Below are 13,776 nucleotides of genomic sequence, written 5' to 3' on the forward strand. Positions count from 1 at the left end.
TGTGGTTCATCATCCAATCAGCTTAAAGATCGAGCACATCACTGAGTTTCTCCACAATCCTAAACCGGCCTTTCTTTCTGGGAGCCAGCTAAGAAGCTGCTTCACCAAATTCCTTGAGTCTCGACTTCTCGACCTTGAGATAACCCAATCAACGAGCTCAACACTGACCTGCCTGCAATGGTGATCCACCACCTTTTTGTAGTTCTGTTGGGCTCGAAGAATATTCTCTTTTGTTTGAAGATTTAATTCATGTGCTGGATCAGATGATCTGCAACAAACTGGTCACTAGAGGTCTCCAAAACCTTGGTGAGAGTAATACCGACTGGCCGCCCATTAACAACCTCAAAAGGCCTCTTTTTAGTGGAAGCTTGGACAGTATCAATGATCACATGCCAGACCAACAAGAACTCCTCCCCTGCATTCTGCTGGTCCCAACAGTCTCGGGGTGGAATGGGGTCCAAAACTTGAGCTTGGTCTCAAGGCCATAGAAAAGGGACTTCCAAAATGCTCCTAGAAACGATACGCTTCAGTAACACATGCAACCTGTACACCTCCCAGATGAACAATCTGGCCATCTCCATCACATCCAGATCAGTCTTGTAAGGGATGAGATGGCACTGTTTACTGAACCTCTCAACCACCGTGAAAATAGCATAGTTCTGGAAACTCCTATGCTTGGACAATCCGACCACAAAATACATAGGAATGTCCCCCCAAGTGTGAGGATTATGTTGTTAATCCCTCATGTTTTGTACTAATTACTACTTAAGTACTTAACTTAGAGAACAAGAGACTTCAAGAGAACACTTGAGAGAAGATTGAATTGAATTGAATTAAACTGAGTACAATATGTCTCTTATATAGGAGATGAAGAGACATTTGAAGAGGCATGTCCTTTGACGAAAGGACATGACCATAGATGAAAGGATACAACTTTAGGCTAAGGGATGTGTCTATTCGATGTAAAGGCACAACCAGTCATCAAGGAATACAACCATTCATCGAAGGGATGTGGCTATTCGATGAAGAGGTACATCCTGTGGCGAAGAGTCGCAACCAGTCGAGGGTAGGGGTTCCCTTGGCTGGTTACTCTTTGCATCTGCAACAGGAATCAGCAATGAAGAGAGGATATGATACATACATACGTCACAACTGTGACACCAAGGCTCCTCTAAAACTGACAATGCTTGGAGAAGACCCACACATTTCTTGTTCTCGAGTTTGAACTTCTCTTGGGATCACAATTCAAGTTTCAACATGAAGGGCTTACTGAGATTTTGAAGTCTAAGGACTAGGGTTGGGGAGACTAGAACTTTCACATGGTCAAAAGCTTTTTTTTCTTTTCCAAAAATAGATCCGTCTATTAGTTAACAACAAGCATCCACTCGTGGAGGACTACAACCCTCTGTAGAGGTAAAATGCTCAAAGAAAAGAAGGGGGTGCTCGCTCTTGCATGGAGACTGCATCCTGAGAGGAGGGGGGACGGGAAGCCACACTAGTGCCAAAAGATATCACCATCCTTGTAGGTGAGGAAGGGGCAGTTACTCCAAGTAAGCAAGAAGGCCACGTGGCGTTGCCTCACACAGTCAGAGTCTCCTGCCAATCCATCCCAATGTCCATGCAAGGTGTGGATAATGTCCGTCCATATGTAGCGAAACTCTGTTGGAGGGGTGAGAGTACCTCAATAACTTTGCTGCAGCGTGTACACCAAATGTGCTAGGCTGTGGTGCTGCTGATAACTTCCACCTCAAGTTAGTGTGGGTGTTGAGGGTCCAAGGGGACACGAGGGCCATTGATGCTGTGAAGGTGGTGATCCTGAAACGTTTAAGCTGAAGTGCAATGCCATCAGATAAATTGTCAGCTCACGAATGCGGTCCACTTCTGTTCCATATGACTAAATCCTGTACACTACAATACCACCTCCCCCTCTCTTTCCAAATAAAACCACCAAAAACAAAGCTTTTTACAAATGTTTCATACAATCTCAAGACATACGTTTAATGAATTGCGTGGAAGCTATGCTTTAAATACAAGAAACTTGCAAATTGTAAACTATTAAAAAAAAACCATGAAAATGGAAGAAGGGTACAATTATGGCTGCAAAGCTTCTGCCACCATGCTATAAATCCAAAGAGAGCTTGACTGGCAAAGTTGAGAGCTGAAATCAAAGGCAGTATGAAGTTGGATACAAAAAGCTGCAATGCCCACAGAATGGCGGGTGTGTAGGATCATCAAATGGGAAGAGAAGGCATTTCATAGCCCTCCTACTGTAACCGACCAAGTTGGTCAACCCATCAACTGCAGTCGTGGACACCCGGCACCCACAACCAATCCTGTAAAGGGCCATCTTTTGGACAGCCTGCTCCTCCCCTGCATGCTACCAACTCCTGTCCTTAAATGCCCTCATGCATAATCATACTACTGTCGACCCTGAATGGCGTTCCAGCTTGCTGTTTGACAGCCCATTGCAGATAGTCCCATATTGGTTGACTTGTTCACCTACCTAGCCATCTTCCTCTGCCATGAATCTCTAATTGGATCTCATCTTATGCCCCAACACAGAACCTGGTTAATCTGCTCAAAACTAGACTTCTTTAACAGTGGGGGGGGCTTACTGCAAAGAGCAAGCCAGAACTGAAACACGATCTTGAAGGCATACTGGACCTTGTTGACAGCACAAGGCACCTGATTGGTTGAGATTTCCCCCTTGTTTGGTTTGAAATCTCCCGTTTGTATATTTTTCTATCAATAACTCCTACATTTGTAACAGCCTCTTGGACCTCAAGTGTGGTGATGGCTAAAAGAAGAACCTCCCAAATGTTGTGATCAATGAGGCCAAACTCAAGATGGGAGGATGACTTCAAGCACATATATTATGCCATACAATGAAGACACACAAAATGTGGAGATGTGTTATAATAATCTGAGATTGAGCATCAGGACTCAGGAAACCTTCTCCAAGTGCATATCAGGGCTCCAGAGAGCTGCATTAACAGCATTTAATCAAATATGAGTTGCCCTCTCATGAGGGGAAGTAAGTGAACCGTTTCCAAAGAACCATGCATGATACACCATGCCTTTCAAAACTGAACCTTAGCCGCAAGTACGCATCCATATCTTACCAAAACATCCAAGAATGAGTCTAAGGAGGGTGCAGGATGGCATCACATCTAGGGGATCCGATCCGAGTCGAGGCCAATGTCAAGCATAGATGTCTTTCACGTGCCTCCTTCCTTGGTGCTGGTGCTGTGTGCATAGCCTGATACATGAATGGGAAAATGATCCTGGAACGCAATAATTTCCTCCAAGTAAGGGTATCAAAACTCTACAGTGCTGTGTTGGCATTCAGTCAAACACAGGTAGCCAGGTCTACCATCCCACCAGGGGAAAGAAGCCAAAAAATACTCTCATGCCGTTTCCAATGGGCTGTGAAGGATACACCTGACCTTCCAGGGCCAAATTTTGCATCAATAATATGATTTCACACGACTTAAATACTGCAGTCTTACTCGGAGCATCAAAGAACTCAGGAGCCAAGGATGCTGGGATGCAGAACCCATCCAGGACATCAGGCCAAGGCAGTATGAACCTGCCATTGATGTAGCTGTCCTCTCACAACCCCCACCCCCCCCCCTGCCAGTGGATACAAAGTAGAGAATTCACTGCTAGAGGTAAAGATCCTAGGGAAGGCCCTCCTGAAGAGAGAGCTTGACATTGTACAAAAATGACCAGTGTGACTGGACTGTGCCAAAGAGCTTTATGACCGACTGGTACATATACCCAACCTTCCAAAGCTGAAAGCTTCAGATCAGCATTCCATGTCCTACCTTCCCAGAATGAAGGAGGCCGAGGAAATTTCAGGGTGAGAACCAGGTTAACAAGCCATTGACATAACTGCCATCCAACAAAGCATTCCAATCCCCGTGAAAGCGGGTTTTTGGGAGGGGGGGGAGGGTGGGGGGGCTTCATGTGAGCAGCCTAAGACATAATCTTAGTCCAGCCTCTTCATTCAAAGTACACAATTGACTAATTGTGGTGTACATCATAAGCAGGCAGGCAATCTTCATGGAAAATCAACTTAGTATGATAGAGCTAAGATCACAAGAGGTCTCCTGGGTTAGCAGTGGTACTACCTGATGAATGAACTGCAGGGATACACACGCATCCGCCATGCGGCCAGACAAAGCGAGGTGAAGGCGATCCGGCTGCTGCTGGGGGGGCTCGGTGGGCATTTGCCCTTTTACTCTCTCTCTCTCTCTCTCTGCTTAGCTCCAACGAAGCAGGTCCATCAAAACCCTCTTCGCAATCAAAGGGCGATCGGAAATGAAAGAAAACGGGATGAATCAGAAGTCCATGAAAAGGGCAATCTGCAGAGAAAGGGAAGGCAGAAGCCGAAAAAGAGCCCAAACAGACAAAGCAGAGCTAAAATACAACAGTGCCCAGGACCTATGAACAGTAGCCAACTTTTGGGGTCGATATCTACAAGGGCTTGGCTTGGAAGGCAGCCTTTTGCCAAAAAAGTGAAAATAATGGATTCCCCTTTTGTCCCACCCAACACATTTGGTAAAGCTGGAACTTTAGGGTGTGAAAGGAACTTTATTAAGGATTGTTTTACTGGTGAAACTATATTGTGGGAAAGACAAGACAACCTCCCATAGTGAGAAGAGCCTAATGATGTATACAACAACTCTTATCTCCTCGATCAATTAAACTAATTCGTTGTAAGTATGCTAGAACCAAATTACCCTATAAAAGAGAACCTTGTTCTACCCCGTCATGCAAAGAACACTTTCAAATGGGGATGGAGGGTTCTCTCATCCCTTGGATCAATTAAACTAATTCGTTGTAAGTATGCTAGAACCAAATTACCACAACTGTGCTCTTCCCCATCATGCGAATGCTACATGACTAGAAAAAGAACACTTTTAAATGGGGGAATTACATAATCTCCCTCCTAAAACTATTGTCAACCTTATTTCTTCTTCCTATCCTGTTAACTCTGGCATCTACAACTTTGGAAAATTAGAGGTTATTTATTTGGCTAGTGAGCATTTGGCGGCAAGCTTTTTTTAAGGGCAAGTTTTGGTTCCATGGGGTTTTGCTTATGTGGACTACTATGATGATGTGGCACTTGACGTGTCCATGTAAGCTTGTGACATGGCATGGACATACATGTATCATAGACATATATGCTATCACGTGCACCATGCACATGTATGAATTATCCACATGATGGCCATGTATGATGTCATAGATCATGGTTGAATGCTCATTTGGTATGTACATGTGTGGAATGGGTTGTATAGGATCTCCACATGCTTTATCTTCTCTTGGTGTGCTCTCTACGACAGTCCATGTGATCCATATATGGTCGAAAATGGGCTCAATGTGATTTCTATCTGCTTGGTCTTCTCAAGATGTGCTTTGCATGGTCCATATGATTTTGTACACGGTCGAAATGGGCTGCCCAAGATCTTTACATGCTTGCCTGCTATCTCGGTGTGGTCTATACGGTCTATACGTGTCCCATGGATAGTTAAAACAAGCTTTGAGATCTTTACATGCTTGGTGTCATCTTGGTGTGGTTTATACGTTGCTTTTGGTGTTTTTTTATGTGTTTGTGGTATAGTCGTTAGGTGGTCCGTATGGTCTATATGATCCTTAGCAAGTGGTAATGGGCTACATACGTGGCCTATATACTCCAAATAGTACATGCACAATAATCATGGCCTATAAGTGATCTTAATATGGTCAAGGTAATGCATGGACAAGTCGTATGATGTTTATGGCCTGCATAAGGTGGCAACGGGCGGTGATCGTTATATGTTTGATATAGCTTGTATGTATGATTGGGATGGCCTACAAGTGATCTGTACTTGCTAAGTATAGCCCATGTATTATTTGCAAGGTCTGTATATGGTCTATATGAATTGGGAATGGGTTGTTTATGATCTTTATATGGTTTGTATTACACCCGTGTGATCTTTGAGGTCCACATGGTACATGTATCATTCAAATGGTTTATGGGTTATACATAATTAGGTGCCCTTAGTATAGCTCTTATGTGGTTCTTATGGTTCATATAAGGTGGGAATAGGTTGCATATGATCTTACACATTTGGTATTGTTGGCAGTTGCCTTACATGGTGTATAGAACATAATTTGGATGGGCTACAAGTGGTCTTCATGTTCTCAGTATAGTCCTTAGGTGGTGCATATGGTTTGTACAATGCCTATAAAAGGGCTCTTGTGTAGCCTATATGGTCCATATAGCATGTGTATGATGAGGATGGCCTCCAAGTGAATAGTATGTGCTTAACATAGCCCGTGTTTGGTCTGTTTTCAATCTACATGGCCCATTTTAAAAGGCAATGGGCTACATGTAATCTTAACATTGCCCCCATGTGGTCTATATGGTCAATACACCACGCGTAAAGTCAAGAAGTATATTATTTCTGTTTACTTGATCTTGTCTCAATGTGCTTTATATGGTCCACGTGGTTTGCAAATGGTCTAAATGTGATCTATGTGATCTCTATATGGTCGGGCTTCTCACGGTGTGCTCTTCATGGTGCATGTGGTCCATGCATCATCAAAATGGGTTCCCCAAGATCTTTACATGGTCAGTATTGTCCCAACATGGTTTGTACGGACCCCATGTTCCATACATAGTCCAAATAAGCTTCTTCATATATTTAAATGTAACTACATTATCTTGATGATCCACTGTTTTTCGTATTCTAGTGACATGAAAGATAGGATGTACTCGAGAGCTCTCCAGCAACTCAAGTTTGTATGCTACGCTACCAATCTTCTTAAGGATTTTAAATGGACTTCAGTATCTAGGAGAAAGATTTTGACACTTTCCCATCTTGAGAGTCTTTAACTTCGCAGGGACTTTCAAGAAAACAAGTCACCCTCTTCAAAGGTCAATTCTCTGTGGCTCTTGTCAGCATACATTTTTGCACAATCTTGTGCACTACGAATGCTATCTCTTGCTGCTTTTAGTATGTCTTGCATGTCCTCAAGGAAATCGTTGATAGACTGAATTCTCTCCTTCTCTAGCCCTACGGCTATAGGAGATCTTGGTTGGAAACCATACATTAACATGAGTGGGCTGCCAATGTCTTGAACTATTATAAGCAAATCCCAACAGTGGTGGCAGGTACTCCTCTTATTCCCTCGAAAAGTGGCTATTAAACTTCTATCGCTATCATAAACTATATCTACAGGCATGCCATATAGGTTGTAGAGATGTTCGATAAATAATTTAGCTAGCTGAAGAGTTTTTACCTCCTTTCTAGTAGGAATAAACTTGACCATTTTGGTCAACCTATCTACCACCACCCAAACCAAATCATATCCTCAACTCATTTTAGGTAACCCGGTGATAAAATCCATGGAAATACTCTCCCATTTTCTCTTGGGAATATCTAATGGATGGAGAAAGCCTCCAACTTTGAGACATCATGCTTAATGACCTGGCACTTCTTGCATTTCAGTATGGAGTCTTGGGCGTCCTTGAGCAAACTAGGCCGCTAGAATTGTCTTTCAACTAGTGCATATATCTTTTGTACCCTAGGGTGACGAGCAGTTGGACTATCGTGACTTCCAATAAGAATTTGGTGTCAAAAGTTACCAATAGATGTTACAAAAACTCTACCTTTGTAAAGCAAGTACCCATCGTCCTCAATAGAAAAGGTCCTAAACCTTTCCCCCCTAATGAACATTCTCACCTCCATTTGAAACAATGTCAAATGGTAATAAAGGGTCTATCCCCGAGCTCTCCATCTCAGTACATAACCCAAGAGATCCATCTAGTCTCTCTAAGCTAGAGCTCCCTCTTCTTCTTGTAGAAACCTCGACTAATCGCTCCAGATTAGCACTCCTTTTTGACAAGAAAGATAATGACAGTTGGCAAGTGCGCACGCGTACAACAAGCCAAACCTTTGAATAAGATCACACAAACCACATAGTGAATCTAAGAATTTGTTCTTGAATATGGTGAAGCTTAACTCATTCACCATTGGCATATGACTCAGCGCATCCACTACCACGTTAAATTTACCTCTTTGGTAATGAAGTTGAAGGTCAAACTCTTGTAGGATCTCTACCCACCTTGCCTTTCTACCTTTCAACTCATTTTGACTAGAAAGCCATTTCAAACTTTCATGGTCTGTGTACGGACCTCAAAAGTAGCACCATATAAATAATGTCACCACTTTCTAAGAGTATGAACTACTGCAAGTAACTCTCACTCATAGGCCAAGTAGTTACGCTCAGCACGGTCAAGCTTTTTGCTTTCAAATGCAACTGGGCATCCCCCTTACATTAAAATTGGAGTTCTTCCCAATTAATTGATTTATCTTTTATTTTTAACTGCTCAGTCAATGGGACTGCGATCTTCGTGTAGTCCTTTACATATTGTCGAGACAAACCAAGAAAATTTTACAATTCTTATAGGTTTTTAGGCTCTGGCCATTTGAGAATGGATTCGACCTTCTCTCGGTCCATTTGAATTCCCTTGGCAGACACAATATGCCCCAGATAGTGAATCTCCTTAGTAAAAAAATCACATTTTCTTTTCTTCGCAAATAGTAAATTTTTCCTAAGCAATTCAAACACTAGATGCAAATGTTGTAAGTGTTATTTTTGTGACTTACTATAAACAAGTATCTCATCTAGGAAAACTACTACGAATTTCAAATTTTCCCAAGTATAGATGTAAAACATTGTCCATCAATGGCATGAAGGTTGGCTGGTGCATTCATTATGCCAAACGGTATAACCAAGAACTTATAATGCCCAAAGCGAGTCCTAAACACAGTCTTGGGAACATCTTGCTCCCGTATATGGATCTGATGTGGTAACTCGACCTACGATCTATCTTAGTAAAATATGGGGCTCTAATGAGTTAATCAAATAACTCATCGATTCTAGGCATTGGATATTTATTCTTAATCGTTATTTGATTAAGAGTATGGTAGTCTATGCACATCCACATAGATTCATCTTTCTTCTTTACCAGAAGAATGGGTGATGCCCAAGGCGAAGAACTAGGTTTAATAAAAACCTTCTTGAAATAGTCGGTCGACTGCTGCCGCTTCACCTCATGTGCTTCAGATGGTTAAGCCTTACTTATTGGTTTTGAACCACGCAATACCTCAATGGTATGATCAATAGCCCTCGATGTGGAACACCATCTGGCAAGTCTTTGGGAAAAACATTCATTTGTTATGGGCTACCGCACTTCCCAAGAGGAAACTCTACACAACCGCAAACGGGAGAAGCAATAGACATAACAATTGTTGGGTACTTACCAATGCTTCGAGCTCATGTCCCTTGAGTTAAAATACAAGCAAAGTGATGGGCTATGGTGGATCAAATGCAAGAATCAACATCATTAGCAAGTGATTAGATGATGATTAAGATGAGATTAGTGAACAATTAACTGATAGCTTAATGTAGGCATGGATACTCAAAAACCAGCAAATACTCATTAGGCCAATGCCTCAATTTATAGTGTTTACATCCACAAGATGACAAGCATCTAATCCCACTGATCTCTCCTTGATTTGTGCCACCTCCCCTACATCTGGGGGGACACCTTTTGCTTGATTCTCTCCACCTCTTCACTTTTCCCATAATATCTCCTCCAGATCTTCTCATGCTACCCTTTATTCTCTCCTAGTAGATTCCACTCACCTTTTCACTCACCCTTTATTCTCTCCTAGTAGATTCCACTCACCTTTTCACTGCTACCCACTCATTTACAGACTCTCTTTTATAGCCTCTTGATAAGGGCTTGTTCTCGCACACACCCATTCACTTGTATATTTCAACACCTCCCCTCAAGTGAATAATCCTAGCACACCTGGACCCTATACCAAGTTTCCCTCTTACTTGGTAGCTTGTGAGACCAGTGCCTCAAGTCCCTAACTCATAGTCCTTGACACTCTCTCTTTATGTGTCCAAGACTACTACAAGTGCCCGTGACCTTGACTAAAGTGCTCACACATACATTTACCACATGGCCTACATCATCAGTGGCTCAGAGGTGGTTTTACTCTGTTGGGGCAAGTTACATTGGGTTGTGGGGTTTCTCTCTCTTTCTCTCTCATAAAAGATGATCTGATTCCACTTCCTTTTAGGAGTCTCCATGAAGTTTGCCAATGTCGATTCGTCTTCACTGGGTTTGTTGTAGCAGTCTTTTGCCATGTGTCATGGCTTCCCACAATTGTGGCAAGTGATGATCCTTCCTTCTGCCCTGCCTCTTCCACGTCCTCATCCTCCTGAGAATCCTCCTCGGGTGAAGAATGTTTCCACCCCTTTCTTCTCTTTGACCTTAGTCTCTTGCTCTAGTAGAGCTCCTTCTATCTCGTGCAGCTTCAATTTAGGTACATTCTTTAAGGTTGCCACAATGTTTTCATATTCTCCTTTGTCCACACTTTTCTTGTAGCCTCTTCTTATGCCCTTCTTGCATTGGTGGCTCCTACATTAGCATCTTCAATCTACTTCAGCCGCTCCTCTGTCAAGCTTTGGTTAAAGCTCTGGTTAACTCATTCAAGGCTTTGAGCTTCTCAGCATGGGCTTTATTCAGTTGCTCCCTCTCTGTTTGAAGGTTGTTTACTCTTTGTTTGGCTGCAACAATGGCTTTAGTGAGTGTAGTGATGTGCTTTGTAAATCCTTCTTCCTTGGCTTGGAACGTGGCATGGGTATCCTTAAGTTGATGTGTATGTTGCTCTTCTATCTCTCTTGCATGTGCCACTTCCTTTTGAAGCTGCTCCTTAGCTTGGTCTACTTGTGCCTTGAGCTTAGTGTTTTCTTTGATCCTCTGAAACTACTGTCTTGCTGAGTAGTTTGTTGTGTCCCTCTAATGTTTGGAATCTGTTTTCTTGCTCTTCTGCTGCTTTTAAACTTTTGAGTATTACATCTCTGTGTGTTGCATCTACCACATCATTTTGCTCCTTAAGCATTTGCACTTGGTCCATTGCTTCCTTTACTTGTTGCCATAGGGTGGCATTTGCTCCTTAAGCATTTGCACTTGGTCCATTACTTGTTGCCATAGGGTGGCATTCCTGTCATGTAACATATGAGTAGTAAGTAAATGATAGTGCCATACCCTTTCCTCTTGTTCCCAAATAGAGGCACTTATGGAGGCTGAGCCCTCTGTTTCATGGAATTGCAGTTGCAACATGCTGTCCGTCGAGGCCTTCCATGGTGTCCTGTAGGAAATGTTCAGCCTCTAAGTTGTGCAAGAAGGAATCTTCTCTTATTGTGCCTTTATCTTCCATCGATGCTTCTTGCTGGGGCTTGTAGGCTCTTCTACTCTCTTCATCTTTTCAGCTTCGTGGCCTTCCTATGTGGCCTCTAATTGTACTGATGTAGCTTCTTCATTCCATTCACTTACATGTTCTGCACCTATCTCTGCTAAAGGTGGCTGATCTGAGATGACAGTTGCAGAGTGGTGAGAGGTTTGTGAATACCATTTGGGCAGGGTTTGAGAGTGGTGTGTTAAGTGGAAACTCAGGAGCTGTGGTTGCTGGTATACTTATCTTTTCAATTCCTTGAGCTTCTTGCTGCTCAAGCACTTGCTTCAATGAAGCTTTTTTCAAGGATCCTGCAGTTTGGGATACCTGTGCTTCCGAAGTGGCTTCAGGAACTGGAAGGTTAGCTGCATGGCTGAGCACTTTAATAAGGAGATAGGGGTTACACACCTTTGATTGGTGTGACTTGAGGTAATTCTCCATTTCTCTATGAATGTACCATGCCCAGTCCTCTTGCTTCTCTTCATGTACCTTTGAGAGGTACATTGTTATATCTATCTACGGGCTTTACCTGCATTAGCATGGACATGGCCCTATAGGCTTTCTCATCGGTTTCATCTCGTATATTGTAATATTTGTCCCATTTGAGTTATAGGAATTCCTTTTTAGCATGTCTTCCATGGGCATCTGTTTGATTGTGTGTACATGTGTCCCATATGGGTGGGGGCAACTGCAGAGCATCCCATATTAGTTCCTTTGTGAGATGAGGACCTACTCAATGGTGCCATCTAACTTTGTTACTATACCTCTCTTGGTGGCCTTATCATACGACTTTATTAGATACTTCACACATAAGTCTATGTTGATGGTGCGAGGGAGGATTTCTGCCATGTCCCAGGCCTACCTTCTCCAACTTATTCTTGACATCTGTATCTTCTAAAATCTGCAAAAGCACTTTGGGTTGTGGTACTGGAGCATAATCTTTCCGTGTACTATCTGTATGTCCATGGTGATCATGGAACCTTGGAATCTCTGTGCATACGGGCCAAGGTAGCTAAGCTTGGTGCCGCATGGTGCTCTTCTCCTCTTTTCCGCTGGTGACCCTGTGGTAGTGGACTGAGTTATGGCCGGAGTCCCTTCGACTTCTGGGTCTGATGTAGCAGAGGAGGCCATCTGTAACATTAAAAAGGACATCAGTCATAATGACTGGTAGGAGCTCATGGTCCTCCTCCTCCTTTTTTTTTTGGGTGCGTGAATGTGTGTGTGTTGATGCTTGATGGGAAGGGTGTTAGTGGGGTGAGCAATAAAGGTGTGTATTAGTTAAAGTGGTTATAAGTCGTGAAGTTGTAGGCATGAAAGTCTAAGCCATGAGGTGTTAAGCCGTGAAGAGCTTAACACGTGAAAGGCTTAGCCCATGAAGTGTTAATAAGTGAAGTGTTAAGCCATGAAGGGCTTAACACGTGAAAGGCTTAGCCCGTGAAGTGTTAGTACGTGAAGTGTTAAGCCGTGAAGGGCTTAGCGCGTGAAAGATTTAAGCCATGAAACGCTTAGCCCATGAAACGCTAACGCGTGAGAGGCTTAAGCTGTGAAACGCTTAGCCCGTGAAATGCTTAAGCCGTGAGAGGCTTAAGCCGTAAAATTTTGACACATGAGAGGCTTAAGCCGTGTGATAGGCTTAGCTCATGAAGTAGCAGTTTAGTGATTCGTGAAAAAACAGAGTTGGGTGTGTTAACATAATTAGTGTAGAAGGAGTGTTAGTGATGTATGTGTGGTATGAACAACAAATTTTAAGTGCTCAGTGCAATGTTTACCCACTTGAGGGGTTAGTGTGGACTTCGTGAAATAGCAGACTGCTATTTCATGGGTTAAGGGCTCATGCCCTTGTGAGGCGATTTGAAGGGAGATGTTACATTCTTGCATGCAATGGATTAATCATTTGAAAAACAAGAAGGGGAAGGAACATATGCAATCGATTAAGGAGTTATGTAATTGATTAAGAATAGGAATACTGAAATTATTCCAATCTTTATCCACAATACTTTTATTCAACAAATGAAACAAGTGAAGGTGGACAACGTGCTCTTACTTGAGATGGATGGTCGCAAGCGAGGAGAAAGGGATGAACATCGATGCAACCCAGCAGAGCAGGCGATGAAGACCAATGCAAAACGATGAAGCTAAAGTGCAGAGGAAGATCGCACGGAGGTCAAAGAAAAATGCACAAAAAGGGAAAGAAGAAGTATTTATAATTCAGCCCCGTCGGTCCCGACGATGGCTAGCTTAAATGGGCATGCCACATGTCCGCTTGCGATTGGGAGAAGGCTTGTGACCATTTCACGACGTGAACCATTTTGAAGTGTTTCACGATGTGATAGTTCTGAGCATTTCACGGGCGTGAAGTAGCCTACAGATCACGGCGTGAACTATTTTACCCCTTATGTATGTAAATTTTGATACCCTATGGATTCCTATATGCTCAAACACTCAAGGCCACACATTATGCATTCAT

At 42.9% G+C, this 13,776-nt stretch overlaps 1 protein-coding gene and 1 long non-coding RNA gene across 12 annotated transcripts in view; both read right to left on the reverse strand.

The window, feature by feature from the left end:
- The window catches only part of LOC147615268 (sucrose nonfermenting 4-like protein), a 69,229-nt gene extending 64,772 nt beyond the window's left edge, over positions 1–4,457 (reverse strand). For 9 of the 11 annotated variants that reach the window (XR_015262804.1, XR_015262803.1, XR_015262802.1 and 6 more), the window contains exon 1: positions 4,134–4,457. Coding sequence is in view for 3 of the 11 variants with exons in the window: in XM_086779348.1 (XP_086635474.1) it covers positions 4,134–4,232 (99 nt within the window). In the remaining 8 variants the exon portion in view is untranslated. The remainder of the gene's footprint in view (positions 1–4,133) is intronic. The other 2 variants (XM_086779349.1, XM_086779350.1) reach the window with 2 other exon arrangements.
- LOC147615270 (uncharacterized) lies at positions 2,042–4,125 on the reverse strand. The gene is made up of 2 exons (XR_015262805.1): positions 3,123–4,125; positions 2,042–2,984 (listed from the first exon to the last, which is right to left on the reverse strand). It is a non-coding gene; the product is annotated as an uncharacterized LOC147615270 (long non-coding RNA).
- Positions 4,458–13,776: the final 9,319 nt, after the last annotated feature.

Source organism: Cibotium barometz, chromosome 40 (assembly GCF_041138505.1).
Source record: "Cibotium barometz isolate CiBa-2024 chromosome 40, ASM4113850v1, whole genome shotgun sequence".
Classification (NCBI taxonomy): Eukaryota; Viridiplantae; Streptophyta; class Polypodiopsida; order Cyatheales; family Cibotiaceae; genus Cibotium; species Cibotium barometz.